This window comes from Phoca vitulina, unplaced genomic scaffold (assembly GCF_004348235.1).
Source record: "Phoca vitulina isolate PV1807 unplaced genomic scaffold, GSC_HSeal_1.0 scaffold103, whole genome shotgun sequence".
In the NCBI taxonomy this organism is placed as follows: domain Eukaryota; kingdom Metazoa; phylum Chordata; class Mammalia; order Carnivora; family Phocidae; genus Phoca; species Phoca vitulina.
Genome location: NW_022589806.1, coordinates 190,925 through 211,255, shown reverse-complemented (window position 1 = coordinate 211,255; position 20,331 = coordinate 190,925). Strand labels below are relative to the sequence as shown.

The 20,331-nt window shown below is 38.5% G+C and overlaps 1 protein-coding gene across 1 annotated transcript in view; it reads left to right on the top strand.

Moving 5' to 3' along the window:
• The first annotated feature begins 3,408 nt into the window (after positions 1-3,408).
• The window catches only part of NRK (Nik related kinase), a 134,419-nt gene continuing 117,496 nt past the window's right edge, over positions 3,409-20,331 (top strand). The window contains exons 1-2 of the mRNA XM_032397776.1: positions 3,409-3,465; positions 11,470-11,535. Of these exons, the coding sequence (XP_032253667.1) occupies positions 3,409-3,465; positions 11,470-11,535 (123 nt within the window). The remainder of the gene's footprint in view (positions 3,466-11,469; positions 11,536-20,331) is intronic.

Sequence of the window (20,331 nt, the reverse complement as noted above, 5' to 3'; positions counted from 1 at the left end):
AGCTTGAAATCCATGATTTTTTTCCCGTGAGGTGACCCACTTGGTAATCTCTGCTTAGGCAGGTCACTAGTTACTCTTGGGCTATAACTGGATTCCATTTCTTTTTATAAAAGCCCTTGTTATTTCTGTTAGGAGGGCTTGAAGGCTGAAGGGGGGAAAGGGGAACTGGATAGCTCATGGGCCTAGGGTTAATGTCATCTGATCTCACTTACCCGAGGCTTTTTTGAATTTGGCTCCTCTTCACACAGTCTCAAAATATGCACCAGCCCTTCAGTCATTGACAAGTGGGCTCTGGAGTCAGACTGCCTGAGTTGGAAGCCAGGATCCTCCAATTTCTAGCTGAGGGGCTTTAGGAAAGTTACTTCATCTCTCTGTGCCTCAATTTCCTTGCCAATGAAATCGAGATAATTAAAAACCTGGAAGAATTTTCAACAAAATTAAATGAGATAGTATATACAAAACACTTAGTCCAGAACATATAGCAAGCATTCAATGCACTTTAACTATTAAAAAATACCAACAATCAAAAGTTACAAAGCTTTCAGTGCCTTAAGATAACAGAATGGATTGGAAGAGAAAGAGATGTAATAAATATGGGGCATATGGATGGTATTGGCAGCTAAATTATTTCTGGGTAAAACACAACCTGACAAGTTCCAACCCTGAATGGACTAGGGTTGTTTTTTATGTAGTTTGAGGTCAGGAAAGAAAGAAAAAAGAACATCTTGAAAGGGGAAGGGGAAGTGATGCTTATGGAGTGAGGAGAAAAGAAGTCCTGAAGTTGGAAAACAAGTGCCCTATTTCAAGGTTTCTCCCAGGGTTAAGCCTCATGCTTGGGGGCCACCTATTTGCCTTCTGGTCTGTTAGCTAGGCTGACCTTCCCCAAGTTGGCCACAAAAATGCCCATAATGCCAGCTTACAAGGCAAAGTTTCCATGCTCTTCCATGCCTCATTTTTCCTTGAAAATAATAATAACTTAAAAAATGTGTAGGTTCTCTGTCATGTTCTGGTCAAACACCTAGATTCCCCCCCTCCCACGGGGGTCCACCCGGGGATGTGGCTAATCCCTATGGAGTCATGAAGCCGCTAGCCTCCCAGGGAGCCTTGCAACTAGAGAGCCCAATGATCTAGCCTGGATTCTTTTGCCTGGTCTGGACTTGTCTCTTTAGACAGGCTAAAACAGTCTCTGCCATCGGGGGCCACGGGGCATTTCCCCACATCCTACCTTCAGCAAACCGCATTATCAGGAAAAAAAAAAAAAAAAAAAAAAAGTCTTAACTTATGAACCCTTCTTCCCTTTAGCAAAGATTCTCTGAAGAGTGCCTTTAAATATTCTATTTCTTGACTCCGTGTTTTGCTTTCTGAAAACTAGATATGTATACAAAAGTGTAACTTTCTATTAACTAGCGCACCTGCCCATCTCTAGCCATGAATTGCTGTTTTCAGGCTCATATTTAGCAACATCCAGAAGTTTTTCTAATCACCCAGGAATTCTTAAACTATGTTTTAGAAGGGTAAGATCTTGTGGGGTGTAGTTGTCAAGATTTGGATTCTTGGAAAATGCAATTTCTGTATGGTTTACATCATATTTGAATTAACATTAAAATTCGATCCAGAACACCCGAGTTTCTTTTTTGGGGGGGGTGGAAGTTGGTTTTCTCCGCACCCGTTAACAGAGAATTTATTTCGCGAGACCCCGTTCCTCAGACAGGCTGTGGCCATTACAGAGCTCACTGGGGCTCGGAGGTTAAGGAATGTAAAGAGGTCAAACTCCGAACTTGAAACAGACACGAAAGAAACAAAATCCACCAATATATAGAGAATAATTACAAAAGTTAGAAGTGTGTGTCAGAAATGGTGAGCTTCGGGTCGGTAGGAAGAATTATCCGTGTGAATCTTCCTAGAGGAGGCAGAAATTTCTTAATTAAAAAAGAAACAGGAAACAAACCCCCCACATTGCGTTCCAACCCCAGAGTGCCGGTGCGCGAACGCAGTCTGTAAGCTCCGGGGAAAGTAAGCAGCTTCGGGACATTTTCTAAAGTGCTCTTTGCAGTGCAAGAGCTTAGAATGCGGTTAGTTTTACGTACCGAATCCCTTTCCCATAAACTCTTCAAGAGGCGCCTTACTTCTTAAGGCTAAATCCCGTTGTCAGATTCTTTTAAAACGTGTGTCAGATCCCCTGCGGGTTGTGGGGGAAACGGAGGCGAAGAGCCTGGGCGCTCAGAAACATTTTACAACGAATGAGCGAATGAATGAAACCGGGCCCTAGAGCTGGAGACTGGGAAATTCGCAGGAACTTTCTCTGTGCTCTTTGAACGCAGCAAACTGCACTTAGGAACGGGGCAGCTGGGGCTTCAGAAACTCAGTCTCTCTTAACTTGCAGCACCTGTGGACAGGTGCGGTTCCGACTGAGCAGCCCAGGCCTGGTACCAACTAGCTCCGGGCCAGAAAAGATGCGGCCCGCCTCAAGGGGACATCGCGGCGGCCCTGTCCATGCCGCACTGCCCTCATACAGTGGCTTCGAAGGCCGAGCTGTGGTAGCCCTGCGGCGCACTTGGTGCTCTCTCCCCATCGGCACAGGGGCTCCCCTATGTCTGATCCCTAACTCAGTGCCAAGTCATTTCCTCATCTAACTTGATGGGTCTTTGAGTAAACGAAGCAATAAAATCAGAGGAGCAGAAAGAGAAAAGAGACAACTAGAAAAGGCACAAGTGTTTCATGGAGAGACGAGGGCGCGGGCTGTTTGGACTGTGACAGAGCTGTGAGGCCCAGACTGGGAGCGGCGCGGAGCGGGACCGGTTTTCCGGGGCTGGCAGCTGCCTCGAAAAAGTTTCCTGTGGAACACTCGCCAGCCGGGGCGGGGGCGGCGGGCGCAGCGGTGGATGTGGGAGGGGGCGTGCAGGCGGGGGAGGCCGCACGGGGCCGGCTAGCAAACCGTTATAGTCCTTCAGCACCTCCCTCGGCCAGTGCTCCCCCCTCCCAGCCCGCCTCCCCGCCGCGCGGCTGCCCACCTGGCGACGTGACGCTGCACCAATCCTCTTCGAGCTGCTCCCGGGGGGGCCCCCCTCCTTGTACCGCCCCCCTCCCCACCCTGAAAGAGGCGCACCCTGCCGGAGCAGACACTGCGCTCTTGCCCGTGGAGCACCCCTCTAAACTTCTTGGTCTCCAGGACAGACGCTCAGGCTCGTCTCTCGCCTTAGCCAAACTTGCTTTCCCGCCTCTCAAACTCCAACTTCCCTCCACTCCTAACTCTTTCCCTCCACTTTCCCCTCCTCTGTCTCCCAAGCCACAAACCCCGGTCCCCTGTTCCTTTCCCCGTCCTCTCCCTTTTCAACTTCTTGTCCGATTCCACCTCAGACTACCCGAGCGTGCCTAACTCAGTCGCCCGCTTTCGATCGGCTCGAAGCCATGGCGGGACCTGGGGGTTGGAGGGACAAGGAAGTTACGGATCTGGGCCACTTGCCGGTGAGTAGAGGACGCCCATCGCCTCCGAAGTGCTCTTTTCTGCGGGTTCTGAGCACTGGGGTAGGAGAGGGACATCCGCAAGCTGGGCTAGGACAGGACTTCGACGGGGCCGCGGGTGCGGGAAGGGACCCGGGAGCCGGCTCGCCGAAAAGGCGCCCCCCAGGCACCCGGGCCACGCCAAACTCATGAAAAGGCGAAGGGACGGGGGTGGGGGAGAGAGAAGAGGTGGAAGTGGTGCGGGCCCTAAACTACGGGACATTTTCTAAATGTGGCCCGTTTTGTCTATCGGTGCTCGGGTACCTGTTCTTGCGGGGCTCGAGGAGAGGCCAAAGAGCACGACGACGCGTGGCTTCCTGAGAGCACTCTTCCCTGTCACCCCGCCGCCCTGTCTTTTGCTTCTTTTGCCAAAGGAGATGCCCACTCCCGGAGTTCCCTTTACCTCTAGGTGACAGCGGGCTAGAAAATTAAAACGTTGGAGTCTCACTTCTCTCACTTTGTAATGGCGCTTTCTAAAACCTTATTCTGCTAGGGCACTGTTCCCGATTTAGTATTGCAGGAGCAAAAGCACTCGACGCCGCTTAGGGAAGAAGTGGATTCTGCACACCCCAATTTAAAAAAGAAAATATTGCGCTCACTAACTAACCAGAATTAACTTTTTCTCATGGTTTTCGTTTGTGGATTCTCTTTTTTCTGAATGCCCGGCTTTCCTCCAGAATTGTAATTGATTGGTGAGCTATTATCGCTGTCGTTATTAGTAGACTTATTATTTTAGCAGTGGCGTTTATTTCATTGGCATCTGGTTTCTGGCAGATATTGGATCCCACCCAGCTCCGTTCTTTAAGTTCCCTTTTTAGATTGGCATTTCACTCGCACCCTCTCTTGAATGCAAAGGGCCCCTGGACTCTGAAAGGGAATAAGCATGCACCGTGCTGGAATGATCGCCAGGCAACTATAGTTCAGGGCAGTGGCCTGCTTGCTTTGGGAAAAGCTAAATATTAACCTTGAGGTTATAGGACTATTCAAAGTCGCGGTGCTTTAATTTTATACATATTTGGCATTTAAAGATTGTGTTCTTGATGAAGGCAGGCACCTGTCCTTATCAAAAATGGGGCATTCCACAAGCCTCACCTATATAATTTTACACTAGAATGGTGTAGAGGAGGAAGTGATGCACGTGGGTAACATTTTAGCAAATTGTGCTCAGCCTTACAAAAAAGGAACTTCAATATTGACATGTTAAATTGCATATATTAGCATTGTTGTTATTGATACAGCTTTATAAAATAAATCTACAAACTTTTTAAAAGTTAGATCTTTTTTCACCTTGCATATATGAGATTTCTGGGATGTGAAGGCCTCAATTGGTGGTTTCCTTTCTGAGCAGAATTTTCATATTTCTACTAGGTTTACTCCCAAGTAAAAGTGTAAAACCAACGAATAAAATGTTACCACCCATCTCCAACAGTCTCTATGTAGGGTGGGGGAAAGAGGAAAAAAAGCAAACTAGGGCAAATATGTGAAACCACAAATAAGCAAACTGAAATAACCATTTTTTTTTCTAAAATTGACTAAAGAGAGGAATGGGAAAGACCTCATAGAAATGATAGAGCAGGGAATTCCAAACCCAAGGGGGAAAAAAGTTTTATTGCCACAAAAAAATGGGGGAAAATGGCCCAGACTAACTGACCCGGTCATGGCCCTGGGACATAAGAACTTGGTGAGAGCTGAGGAGATAAGGGGAAAGGCTGCAATCTTTACACTGCAGTTCAGTGGGATATTAGTTTTCTGGGGTTTTGTAGGGGTGTGGAGGGGAGAAAGATGAGGTTGGTTTTTAATGTAGGAATAGGGAGAAAACAAAATTTCACGAAAGTCTCATTAAGTCCTCAGCTTTGAACAATTTCTAAATTTCTATTATGCAGGATTTCATTGTGGAGGTCTTCATAGCAAATTATGAATATTTGAAAAAACTATGCCTAATTCTCCCTTCTCCCCAAACATCCAGGTCTAAACCCTAAGAAATCTAGCAGAAGGGTAGTACTCCCTTTAGAATTTCCTTACCGTCTAAATTTTAGAGATGCAAAAAGTTCAAGTTGCTTTGGTCACTGAGATATATTTTAATGATTTGAGATTTCTTTGCATTTGACTTATTTCCTGAGTTTCTGAGGAAGTAAAAGTAAATGAAGAGGTCAAAAAGACATCGAAGCTAGCTGGTTGGAAGTTTGCATTTTGATGCAAAGTAGATGATAAAGCAAAGAAATCTGCTTATGGTGGGATCTCTTATGATAATTATCTTCAATATAATTATCCTCATAATATATGAAGGTCAGAAAGTTGGCATCAATCAACACCAAATATACCAATTTGGCAATAGCCAGATAATGAGGGGAGATTCAGACTTTGGTGTTTCACACTGAGCAAAACATAATCTTGCAAATTTTAAAATAATTAAATATGGGTTTAGTTTAAGATTGATATATTATGTCCTTTGTGGGGCTGGCCAGCTAAATGACCACAAGGCAAGGACCCTTGGGAGTGGTCAGCCTTGGCTGTGCAAATTTGGATTTAAAGAAAGTGGTGGAAGGTTATTTGGTATTTTTGTTATTAGATAGATATTATTTTTAAACGTAAAATAGTAAGCAAGAGTGAAAGCTGGGGAAGCAAGAGGGGGGGGGAGGGAATTGTTTAACCTTTTTTGCATAATGCCTTAAAGTTAGAGACAAAATAAGAGAGCCAACATAGGAACCAGGAAATGACAGGTCAGCCATATTTAATTAAGAGGTACTGTAATTTTTTTCTGATTTACTATTGAATAAATATCTCCTACAGGTGACAAAACAAAAAAAGAAAGTACAGAGATTTGTGGTTTGTGCTTCCTTTTTGAAAAGAGAATTGCAAAGCCTTTTCTCTTTTTGTGTTTGTGCACACACATAGGTAGTATTATTTTCACCTTGCCTGCCAGCAATACCTGGGTGTGTGTGTGTGTCTCCCTCCCCCCCCATATATATAAAGTGTATATATATATACTAATATATATAAAATTAATATTATATATATATTAATTTTTTCCTCTAGTATGCCTATGTCACTCAATCCTTGGGACTGGAAACTATTTCTTCATCTCCAAATCTGGCATGTCTTTCACTATGATAGTCTCCTTTGCCTTCTGTGCCCAGTATGGTTATGACATTCCTCATGGCTGTGGCCTTGGTATTTGACACTGCCATGTGTAGTCCTAATCTATATTGGGGTCAGGATTAGACAGGCCTGGAGGACAGTAGTGGCAGAGGTGATCTGAAATAGCACATGATCCAAAAACTATATTTGAATTACATTAGGTTTATATTTAAATATAACTGTCAGCTCTCCCAGTCTTCCACCACCCAGACCAAGCCTGCTTTCCATACTCAGTCATGAGAACCTTCCCACTTTACCAAGTACCTTAGCCCCCTGTTTTGAAGCAGTTTTACCTTCTAGTCCACAAGTATTGAAACTTTCAGCATGTCCTCCATTATGTATTTCAAGCATCACCTCAGCATGACATGGTACTTCAATCTATTTTCTCAGTCTTTTTTCACCCAATTTGTAGAGCAGTGGGTTTTACATTAATGCACAAGAATAATGCACAAGAATCATTTGGGGGATCTTGGGACCCATCTTCAGAAATTCTGATTTCATAATTCCATGGTAGGGACAAGGTATCTGTATTTTATTAAGATTATTTTATTCTTAAGTAATCTCTAAACCTAATGTGGGGCTTGAACTTACAACCCCAAGATCAAGAGTTGCATGCTGCTCCGACTGAGCCAGCCAGCTGCCCCAAGTAATCTGTATTTTAAACAAGATTCTCCAGATGATTCTCAAGTAGGGAGAGTCTCTACAGTCAATAGTTTGAGAAACACTGGTCTTGAGGAAGAGATTTTTCCTTTCTAAATTTTCCACTTGAATTGTGAATCCCATTCGTCCAACTATCTCTGAAACTCACTCTGGCACTTACTGTGTTATATATGTCATTTTCAGGTTTTTCTCTTCATAAACTTTTCATAAAATCTCTATTTCTAATATTTAAAACAAAAAAAGAAGAGCCTCTGCTATTCCTTCTAGGTGCTGTGCAATCTTTTCCCTTCCTTTAGCTGTCTGAATAATGGCTTATGTTCCCTAGTTCTCTTTCTTTATTGCCCTAAATCTAAAATGTATTGCTACCCATATTGACCACTTATCAGTTCCTTTTTGTTCTTAATTTCTGCTATATTTGGTTCTGTTGATAAGCCTCTGCTTTTGAGTCTCCTCCATGACCAGTAAACACTGCCTTCTAGTGGTTCTTTTTCTTCCTGTTACCCCCCACCCCTATCCTTAATAAAATTGTCCATCAAGGTACTCATTCCTCCCCCGCCTCCTTGAATTCAGAAGACAGAAACAACTCCTGAATATTTTGGGTTTCAGGGAATAACCAGACTAAGACTTTTAAGTTGCAGGAGATATTTTATTTAGGTACCTAGAAAATATAACAAAGGTGTAAAGTGTTCGCCCAGCATTTTATGGTTCAAAAATGTTTTAAGACTTAGAATTTTTATAATTTCCTTTGAGAAAGGCTTCTATAAAGTAGGGTTTCTTGTTTACTGACCATTTTTAACTAAATAGAACACCAAAGCATATGAAACTGTCAAATAATCTTCAAATTATTGTAGCAGGCATAGATATAAAGACCTTTCCTCTGCTGGTTTTCTTATCTCAGAGTGGCAGGGCAGAGAAGAGGACCAAGTAATTATGGAGACCCCTCTGATGTGGACTTTTTAATTTCACAGATACAAAAAAAAAAAAAGATTCTTTTTCAACGTTTCCTTCATTGGGAGCCCAGAATAAACTTTCTCTATCATTCAGTGGAAAGTCTGATATAAGAAATTGGGTAATAGTACCCTACTAATAATTAGCACAGTTCCTCTCCCCTTGTTTCCCAGTCTGAAAATCATTTAGTCTTGAAAGATACTAGTGTGGAGATGGGGAACAAAAATATTGCATAAAACTAAGGAAAAAAGTACTCTTAGTAAAGATGAATACTAAATTGAGCTGTCTTTAAGAACAGAAGAAAATTTTTTATAACATTCTTTTTTTAAATGTGAGCATGAGGAGAATTACGATGTTTTGGTCATTTGTGAGCAGGAAAGCATTTCCAAACAACATTTCCAAACAACAAACAATGAATACAGATAAAATAAGGCCTCCAAGAATTCCACAGGTATTTTATTATCCCTGTCCATTTCTTTGGTTTTTTTTGATCTAGTAATTAAATACCTGAGTTCAAATATGAGTAAAGTATTATACTTTTGAAGGCTAGAAAAAGGCTTAAAGACATTTAGGACTTTTGTGCTAAAGATTCAGAAATATAGTTGTTCATATAATATAGTAATTCTCTAATACGTGGTATTTTATTCAGCTAAAATGTAGCCTTAACTATAACAAAGAATGGATTACTGATAGGAATCAGCTAACACATTTGATTCTTTTGACATGTGGCCAGAGGTTGTTCCTCCAGAATTAATAATGTCTAATATGAATCCCTTAATAATATCCTTCAAAGAAATATGCTAAAGTGATAAAGTCTTTAAGCCAAACCTTAGCAACTCCTTTGTTGGTTAACTTTTCTTCCATAAATTTTTCAATGAGTTACAATAACAATGATATGCTTAATATCAAGACCACTGTAACAATTTATTTTTATTTTTCTTAAATTCTCAAAATTATCATTTTAAATAACTTTTATATTTTCATTGGGATTATGTTCCCTGAACTATTTGGTTATAATAATAGAGTGCATATTGTGACATTGATGATGACTTTAAGAAAGTAGGCTGCTGTTTCTCTAACAGTGTTCATATCGAATCCAATTGGGATTTTAGGACATTAGAATCTGATTTTTTTCCTATAGAATTTTAAAGCTAGAAAATAGCCTAACACAAAACGTTCATTTTATATGTGTGAAAACTAAGTCCCAGAAAGAGTAAATAACTCCTCCAGAGTCATATAGTTAATTAATAGTAGAGCTGGGGCTAAACCTCCAGTCTCCTGACTCTGTCCAGTTGAATACTTATTGACTGAAGTAATCCCAGAGCTGTGTCATTTTCCTATGACAGTTTTGTTAGATTACACATATGCCCTGACAGTTTTAAGAAATCCATTATTTCATTCATATACATTGCATATCCTCAATAGTTCTTCTGTTTAGCTCACATTTGTCACAATGATAAAAATGTTTCAAACAAGGTTAAACGAAGTTTGTGTTTATAGAATGTGCCTTCTATATAAGGCATGCAAATCTCTAAGGATTTGCCAATGATCCTACCACTTTGTGTATAAACTGGCATCTACTTGTACCTCATTTTGGTTTTGCTAATATAGCAAAATAAGATGCTAAACTAAAAGTTTAAGTAGTGATAAAATTCAAGAAACCATGTTTTGTGGTGAATAAGAAAGGGATATCCATAGTAAAGGTAAAGAGGCAATATGGAAATCTTAGGAATCTGTCCACAAACATCTTTATTTGTCTCCTATAATGCCACATTCGGGGTTAAGATACAGAAAATATCATCAGGGAATTTGTGCCATGAAAAGGTATTCAGGTAATGCAAAAATTAACTTAAAAATAAACAAATCCCCCAACTGTCTAGTTAAAAAAAAAAAAAAACCTGCTGTGTTTTAATGCCAAGCTCTTGCTTTGTTATTCATATATATATATATATATATATATATATATATATATATATATATAAAGATTTTATTTATTTATTTGACAGAGAAAGAGAGAGAGAGAGAGCACAAGCAGGGGGAGTGGCAGGCAGAGGGAGAGGGAGAAGCAGGCTCTCCACTGAGCAGTGAGCCCGATGTGGGACTCGATCCCAGGACTCTGGGATCATGACCTGAGCAGAAGGCAGACCCTTAACCGACTGAGCCACCCAGGTGCCCTCATATATATATTTTTTAATTTTTAAAGAAAATCTGATTTTATTGACTTATCATGGTTCAAGACACTGTGCATATTCTTTTGGGGGGCATTTTATTTATTTATTTATTTATTTATTTATTTATTGAAGTATAATTAACATACAGTGTTATGTTAGTTCCAGGTGTGCAATATGGTGATTCAATAATTCTATACATCACTCTGTGCTCATCATGATAAGTGTACTCTTAATCCCCTTCACCTACTTTACCTATGCCCCCCCCCACACTGGCCTTCTGATAACCATCCGTTTGTTCTCTGTATTTAAGTCTGTTTTTTTGTTTGTCTCTTTTTTTCTTTTTGTTCATTTGTTTTGTTTCTTAAGTTCCATATATGAGTGATATTATATGGTATTTGTCTTTCTCTCTCTGACTTATTTCACTTAGCATGATACTCTCTGGGTCCATCCATGTTGTTGAAAATGGCAAGATCTCATTCTTTTTAATGGCTGAGTAATATGCTCATTGTGTGTGTGTGTGTGTGTGTGTGTGTGTGTGTGTGTATCCACACACCACATCTTCTGTTACTCATATTTAGAGGTGATATTTTTTTTCTCAAGAATTACTGTTATGTGAATGAACTGTCCAGACTTTGTATCCAACATCTCTACTCATCATTGCTGTATGCTAAACTTTCTGCCTGTCTGGTTAGTACTCAAAAATAAATTTTAAAAGAGTGTCAATTCCAAGTAGATAAATATATTTCTATTTCAATAATTGTTCTAATTGCATTATGAATATGCTTCAACTAGACATAATTGTATGCATTTTACAGGTTTGTAATCATTTGTTATACAACTGCTTAATGTTCATGTCATTGTTTCTTTTCCATAAATGACTATACTCTGTCCAGGAAAATTGTGACATGTTTATTCATTTGGTAAATGACATTTAGGTTCCTCCTGTGGAAATTCTAAGGAAGCAAGGCAGATTGGAGATACAATTATAGATAGTTGAATACTTGCCTACTTTTCCAAGAAGATTGACAATTTTTGTTCTACATTTTTGCAGGATCCAACTGGAATATTCTCACTGGATAAAACCATTGGCCTTGGTACTTATGGCAGGATCTATTTGGTAAGTGGAGTTAGATTATGTATTGGTTCTTCATTTTCTAATAACAATGATTGCAAGTGAAAACCCTACATTGCAGAACAAATAATGACAAAAACATTTCACTCTGAGAGATAAATCAAATTAAGATAGCTCAGTGATATCTGTGAGAAATTATTACAGAAGAAATGGATTGGAAATCTATAGCGAACCAACAGACCAAACATAAGATCTAAAAATTATTAGCAGAAAATTAATAAAATAATCAACAGAAAAGGGAATTAATTCAAATAAGATATACCTAAATAAAAATATTTGTTTTATGTTATACATCCATACCATTCAAATTACATTCAACTTTTAAACTGAATTTTACAAAAATGAACATTTCCACAACATTTTATATCATACTGTGTGTATGTGTGTGCACATGTGTGTGACCGAGTTAGCCAAATAATCTAACAAGAAAAACTCTGCATTTATTTAATGATTATTTATTACACACAAAGTATGTGCTGAGCACTGTCATAGTCTCTGGAGATAAAGTGATGACCAAAACAGATGATCTCTGTTCTTCCAGGGCTTATGGTCTAGAAATGTGTAAGTGATTAAATGTGTGTATGTGTTTGGGAAGGACTGGGAGAGGCACATATACTATATATGTAAGCATACACATAACTGTATATTTGCAGCTATAATATATTCCTTGTGTGGTTGTTGAGGACAATGTTGATGCATTCTAGGTAAAGCAGGGATACTCTTGAGGGCTGGCTTGGAGACGGGGTTACTTTAAAGGCCCTATCACCTTCATCACCTTCCCCCACTCTCTAGTATGGGGATTAGACATTTTCTGTCTTTTATGAGGTTCTGTACAAATGCAGTGTTCCTTTTCCTCAAGCCTGTCCCTCAAAAACCAAATCAGTCTCTCTAGGCTGATCTTTACTGTAGACTAACCACAGGTCCTCTACACTGGGTTGTATAGAGGTGTCCTGGTATAGGTCCAGTGGAAGGGGCTTCTCTCTAGTTTAGACAAGGTTGCCCTCTGCTTGCCAAGCCTTGTACCTTTAGGTTGCATCTGCCTAGAAGGGGCTTTAAAAAAAAATTCATGTACCTAAGTTGGGGTAGGGGAGATCTTGAAAATTTGCACAGAAGTACCTATAGCACCAAAGCTGAGTAGTAAACGTAGCACTGTGGAAGGTTCCTAAAAGCAGAAAGAACCTGTGAGTATAGGGAACAGAGAGAATGCCAATATTCATGACACTTTTTTATTTTTTATTTTTTTTGGGGGGGTACTATTTATTTTTTTATTTTATTATGTTATGTTAATGACCATACATGACATCATTAGTTTTTGATGTAGTGTTCTATGATTCATTGTTTACGTATAACACCCAGTGCTCCATGCAGTACGTGCCCTCTTTAATACCCATCACCAGGCTAACCCATCCTCCCACCCCCCTCCCCTCTAGAACCCTCAGTTTGTTTCTCAGAGTCCATAGTCTCTCATGGTTCGTCTGCCCCTCTGATTCCCCCCCCCCTCTAATTTTTCCTTTCCTGCTATCTTCTTTTTTTTTTTAACATATAATGAATTATTTGTTTCAGAGGTACAGGTCTGTGATTCAACAGTCTTACACAATTCACAGCGCTCACCATAGCCATGACACTTTTTTAAAACCATTTTGATTTTACCTTTTAACAGAATCAATAAGCTGTAGACAGTGATGTGATACAAATGCAAATATGTTGTTTATGCTACCTCATGTGCGTTTCAGGCTTAATAATTAGTTAACAATTGTGTGATGTAGGTGAATTTTGCTACCATATACATAGATACGTACGCCTACATACATAGAAGTTCTTCACTTCTTTGTTATGTTTACAATCTCTATGACTTCGTACCCATTTTAAATCCTGAGGAGTGTGTGTGTGTGTGTGTGTGTGTGTGTGTGTGTGTGTTTAAGTGTGCGTGTGTGCTTCTGTATTTTTTATTTGAAGGAATACAGCTCGCTCCATCACCAGATTTTAGGAATAAAAACAGTCATATGAGGTAAAAAGTAAAGGTAAGGTTAGATAACACAAAAAGATGGTTTCTCATCGTCAGTCATCAGAACTGTGGTGCCATAAAAAGAAGAAAAGTCAAGAGGGTAAAAGGTGAGTTGTGCATGGTAATTCCTTTTTTTTAAACTAGGGTTTATTGAGGTATAGTTTACATTTGATAAAATTTGCCCTTTTAAATATACAATTCTATGAGTTTGGACTAGTCATGTAGTCATTTAGTCATGTAACTATCACCAGAATCAAAATTTTTCCAACATACATTTTAAAATACACAGTATACCTTCAAATAGTATTCTTCAAGTAATACTTCACTGTGTGCTGACTCAGCTTGTGTAGTATGGTTATATTTGTTATTTATTTTATCTTTATGTGTGATATAAACCCACAATACTATTACTTTGTTCCCTATACTTGATACTATTACTTTTTATTTAGTTAATTATCTTTTAGAGCAATTAAAAAGAAGAAAAAATTATTTTTTATTCATTTGAATCCATTCCTGGAATTTTAGTTTCTTTGGGCAAATCCAAATTTCTATACTTCTTAAGCCTGAAGAATTTTCTGTAATGTTACATATAGTGCAGAGCTTCTGGTAATGAATTCTCTGCCTCGGTTTGTGTAAAAATCCCTCATTTCTTCATTTTTGAAATATATTTACACTGGATATAGAATTTTATATTGATACTTTATATTTTTCTTTCAGCACTTTAAAAATACCACTCTTTTGTCTTCTGGCTTGCATAGTTTATGAAGTCTACTGTCATTCCTATCTTTGCTCCTTTGTATTTTTCTTCTTACTGATTTTAAGACTTTTCTCTTTAACTTTATTTTTTAGCCATTTAAATATGAAATGTCTAGGGTTTTTGTTTGGTTTTGTGTGTGTGTGTGTGTGTGTGTGTGTCTTTGGTGGGCTATTTATCATCCTTGGGGTTCTCTGAACTTCTTGGAGATGTAATTTGACATATTTTATTTTGGGTGGGAAATTCTTGACCTTTATCTCTTCAATTTTTTTTTTTTTTTGCTTTATTCTCTTTCTTCTCCTTGTGGGAAACTGATTTTATATTTGTTAGGCCATTTGATATTAACTCACAGCTCTTGGATTCTCTATTCTGTTTCTTATGTGTGTGTGTATGTGTTCATGTGTTTATTTGCTTTTATTCTCTTTCCTCTTTGTGTTTCACTTTGGATCCATTATTTCCTATCTTCAGTTTTACTGAGTCCTTTCTCAACTTTTTTGAGCCAACTGATGAGACTGTCAAAGGCATTTTTTAGCTCTTTTACTGTTTTTCATTTCTAGCATTTTCACTTGACTTTTATAGTTAACATCACTGCTGAAATCTCCACTTGTTCATGCATGTTTTCCATATTTTTCACTAAAACCTTTCATGTATCAATTATAGTTGTGTTATATTTTCTGTCTCATACTTTGAATATCCAAGTCATCTCTAAGGCTGGTTATATTGATTGCTTTGTCTCTTGAGAGTGAGCTTTTTTTTTTTTTTTGCTTGATTATTTGTTTCTCAAAATGTTTGTTTGAATGCCAGACATTGCTGGTAGAACAGTAGAGATTGAAGTAAATAGTATTTATGCCTTGAAATAGGCACTCTTCTTCTTCTAGGTCATTAATATGGGAGGTTAAGTCAATCTAATAAGATGAGCTATGTTTGGGTTATGTTGTTGCTATGGTTACCCTCAGTTCATCACCAGGTTCAAGTTCCTCTGTTACCATGTGCTTAGCATGGTGGTGGGGTTCTCCATTTTCCTGCTCTACCCTCAGCTTTGGACCTCCCCTGTGCATCTGTGCTTCAAAGAGATTCTTCATGCTCCTGTGCCTCCCTAATGGTATGCTGGTATTGCTTCTTATTAAGTGCTTGTTAGTCTGGGACAGGGAGGAGTTCTCTGTTTTCTTTCTGGTGTGGGACAGGGAGGAGTTCTCTGTTTTCTTGATTCAACCTCAGCCTTAAGCAGATCCTGTGCCTCTGGGTCATGGAAGTGGGACTTTCTTAGTTATTCTTTCCCTCTGCTAGTGGTAGGATATTTCTTAATGGTCTGGGCCCAAGACTAATTCCTGCCCCTTCCCAGAAGTAGAGGAATTATTATTATTATTTTTTACATTTCCCCAGCTGCAGTAGGTCTTCCTCTATGCCCTGCGGGGAACAGTTTGCTGCCTTTCCCTTAAAGCTCAGGGCTCTTATTCTTTAGGGAGAAAAGAATTGGACATGGTTTCATGTTTTTCCTACTGCAATGGCTTCTCCTCTCTACTAGGTCAGTACTGTAAATCCATGGAGAAAAGCCTGTGAGTGTGTATAAATTCCTCTTATATCTATGGCTAGCTCCCAAGGGTATTGTACTGTCACACTAGCCCATACCTGGCCTTTAGCAGTTCTTTAAAAATTTAGCTGAATTCTTTATACCACCTTCTATGATGACCTTGCCTTTCCCCTGCAGCCACAGGTAAGCCTGTGCTCATGTTCCATCTCTCCTTGCAGATGTTTATCTTTCTTCAGACATCAGGCTAGGTGGTTGCCTTGAGACCTCTCTCTGGGTTCAGTAAAAGTTATGATTTTGTAGATTATTCAGCTTTTTCTGTTGCTAGGGTAGGGGTGACACTCTTTCCAGCTTTCCACATTCTCATCGGGAGCCAGAAGTCCATGTCAATTCCTTTTAACTGAATCTTCATGAAGCACCTACCATATGCTAGGTCCTGTACACATTTGTAATTCCTAAGAATTTTTTTTTGTATTATCATATACTTTTTTTATTATGTTATGTTAATCACCGTACATTACATCATTAGTTTTTGATGTAGTGTTCCATGATTCATTGTTTGCGTATAACATTTTATATGTACCTATTCAGATCCAGAGATAGAGAACACTTTCCACCATCACATCTTCAAAGCAGAAAGCTCTGTGTTACAGAAGATAGATGATTACAGATGCTTTACTTACATTAGACATATTTTCCTTTGTCACTCATTGATGTGACCTCTTTTTCTCTACCTCAAATTAATTTCCTTACGTAAAAAGTCTTGGGATGGTGTTATTGTAAATCAATACCTCCTTCATGGAAAATAATCTTGAGTATATAGAAAATGCTTTTAAAATATTTATACTTTTTATGCCAATAATTCCACTTTTGGAAATCTATGATAAACACTGAAAATATAGAAAAAGCATAAAGATTTATTTTAGCAGAAAAGTAGCAGAAAAGGGTTTCCTTTGGAACCAGGCAGACCTGATTCAGTACTTACTTGGCCATTAATTGGCTATGACCTTAAGCAAGTCACTTAACCTCTGAGTATACATTTCCTTATTTATAAAATGGAACTAATAACACCTTATGAGATTTGATAAAATTTAAAAACAGTGTATTACTGTTGCTATTATTTGTGAAAAGACAAATTCGGCAAAATCCTAAATAGTAAAAAATAAGATGAAGTAAATACCTACTCAGTCAATTTCATTGCTCTGAAAATCAATGTTTATGAAGATATCTAGCAGCATAGAACTATCTTTAATATGTTAAGCAAAGTATTCCATATTATTATATGTACCCTCTGATTACAGCTATGTTTAAAAAACATGCATGTGAAAAATGGTAAATTAAATAGCTAGAATAGTGAGATAATGCATGTAATTTTCTATTTCATATTTTTTCTATTCTGTATTTCTAATGTTTGTAATGTTATATTATTTAGGTAAAGAACGTACATATTTGTATATATATATTAAATATATACATGTGTATGTATGTATTAGACAGTAACAAATGCTGTATAAATACCCTGTACAACAAAATGGAAGCATGATACCATTCAGAATTAGTGTCAGAGTGACTCATAGAGTCCTTTGCTTTTTCAGTGCTGCCAACCACATCCCCTGCTGGTGTTTGTTTTGGTTAAGGTCTCTCCAATGTCTTCCAGCTTGTTTCCAAGGCCTTGTTCTCTGGCAGGTTTCCAGCTGTCTGCTGAGGTCTGTGCACATTGAAATGAAGGCTGAGTTGCACACTCCACATTGTAACCCTTTTACTTTCCTGCTTTTTCTTCTAATTAGATGCCTATCTTTCTACACTCTCCCACCTCCTGCCAGTATAAACCTCACTTAAAATAGTGGGTTTTATTTTTCTTTCTCTTTTTCAGGAGAAAGTACTGTTCTTCCTTTTTCCCCCTAGTAGAGTCATAAAATATAGTTTTCTCTTCACCTTTAGCTGCTAGTCTCATAGCTTATGAGTTGTCACTTGATGTAGAGGAATATTTAGAATTTTCCCATGTGAGACCATATTAGTAAAAAGAAGGTAGGTTAGAACTTGTTTTTTAAAGATACTATTAGAAAATTAAACAGTTTCCCAAAGAGCAATGTACACAGAGAGACCACAGTTATTTTATGAAATATTAAGAAGGAGACCAAGAACCTTTAGGGTAGCATAGTGAGTGGCAAACTGACTCTTCCGCTAACTGGCACTATACATATAACTTGACTTTTCTGGGCTAATTTCCTCAACTATAAAATAAATGTGTTAGACTAGATAATCTCAAGGGTTTCTTCTGGCTTTTTGACAATACACTTAGCATAGTGCCTAGAACTCAATAAAATGTAAACTATTCTTATTCTCACTGTTATCAGCATACTTGTAACTGTCTTATATCCCCTTTACCATCTTGCAAAATAGAAGTTGCTTATTGGCTGTTAGTTGAAGTAGTTCCTCATTTCACCAAATAAAATGATTGTCATTTTTTTCCTATTCTTTCCTCTACCATTTGATAAAAAGACCTCATATTTTAGCTCAGTAATTACTATAGTAGCAATGAAAAGATAAAACTGGGTAGCAGGTGTATTGGGAAGGTAGGGTATTTCATTATATGTTACTGTTAACTAACACCATTTTGTTAAGCAGAATACTAGTAGGGTAAGACAGATAACTGAATCTCCAAAATGAACCATTTTGCCTTGAGCTTCATGAAGTCTTTACTGCACCTTTAATCTCAATCATCCGTTCCCATGTTGCCATTTGCAGGTGGTGAGGGCAGAAAAGGCAGTAGGAAAAGGTTTAAGGCAACCATTTCAAGCAAAGGAAAAATTTACCTGAAATAGGGTAAACCTCTTATAATTGGGTCTAGAGCTTAATTGTCACATGTGCCTGGTACTTAACTGGAATGAAATTAATGCTGGCAGAAGGAAAGGACTGCCCCAAATATCTTATTGTCCTAAAACTTAAAAATATACCCTGGGTATCAGTAAACATTTATCCTTGAGAGATAGTAGAAGAGTCATCTGCCCCTTGGTAGTCAGCAGATTAAGTCAGATGCATGAAAGTGTGGCATTACAATCACAAGCAAATTCCTGAATTGCTTGCACTCTGGAAGTACACTGTTGAATAAGGAAATTTCCTTTCAAAACACTGTCAAATGTATCACTCTTAAATTTGTTTTTTTAAATCACTGCTTGACACATTACTTTTACTTGGAAATCTCACCAGACAGGTCAGATTTAGGTTTATTAATTACATTTTCTGGATTTGAAGTTGGAGCAGGGAATGGGAACAGAAAGGCAGGAAAGAAATGTCCTCAAAGTTGATGACATAAATTTATGATATTTTAAATTAAGTTTCAGAAACATGGTGCTGACATTTGGGTTGCCTGGCCACTAGGCCTATTGGATAGGGGTTTGAGTATTTTTCCTTTTAGGCTGAAATTATACTGTTTATTTGCCTACCAAATGTCTAGCACTGTGAATGCTTTCTTTTTAGGTAGGAAAGTTTCCTCACATCCTTGCCATTTTGCAAATATAGCTCAATTAAATCAGCCAACAAATATTGCTTGAGCGCCCATAAAGTGCATAACACTGTGCATTTTATTATACATTGCAAGCCTCAGAAGCAGGAGCTGAAGCTGAAGCTGAAGCTGCCTTGAGGCTACAGGCTTACTAGGTTGTGGTTCCTTTCTAGTGCAGTACCATAAGTCCAGAGCCCTCTCTTGGTTCTGCCTTTTTCTTGTGGCATTGCCTCCTAATGATAATATGCCTCAAAAGTGGGGCTAGGCCTTTTTAAACTAAGCCTCCTGCTGTTCTACATAGGAAATATTAAATTTATCCCTTAAATAAAAACATTGCTTTGAATGTTCAAAATTTTCCATAATAAAAAAAATTTAAATTCATCAAATGCCTACTATGTCCCAAGCACTGTCTTAGTCACTAGGGGCTAGTTAGAATGATCAGAAAACATTGGGGGGGGGGCTTATATTGATTTAGTTTTAGGAGACATAAGGAAGGAGGTTATTTTCCCTATAATTGTGGCCTCTACATTTGAGGAGGGAGTGATATATAACAGGAAGGAAAGGGAGAGGTAGGGTGAGATTGGGCAAAAGGAGGGAGGAATTAGGGACGTCAGTTTTTTTGTTTTGTTGTTCCCTGAGTGTAGAAAATATAATGAAGCTTCTAACTAAGACTCCAAGAAACAAATTTTTTTTTCAATAAGAGAACTGAGGTTGAATATTTGTAATGGGAGTGAAAAGAACTAATACAGGCTAAGTAAATTGAGACTCAGGGGACCAAATTAGTGGAAGGTACTGAGGTTTAAAGGCCTTGGGGAAAAAAATGGAATATTTCTATCTTGACCATGATATCTCTCCGGCTGTGGAATATAACCTAGGCTCTGAGTTGTAGGCTTGTCTTTTTCTTTTTGTTTTATATCAGAATTTACTTCTGCCTCCTGATAAATCTTGAGGGAGGAAGAAGCAATAGCATCATAGATCCAAAAGGTGAA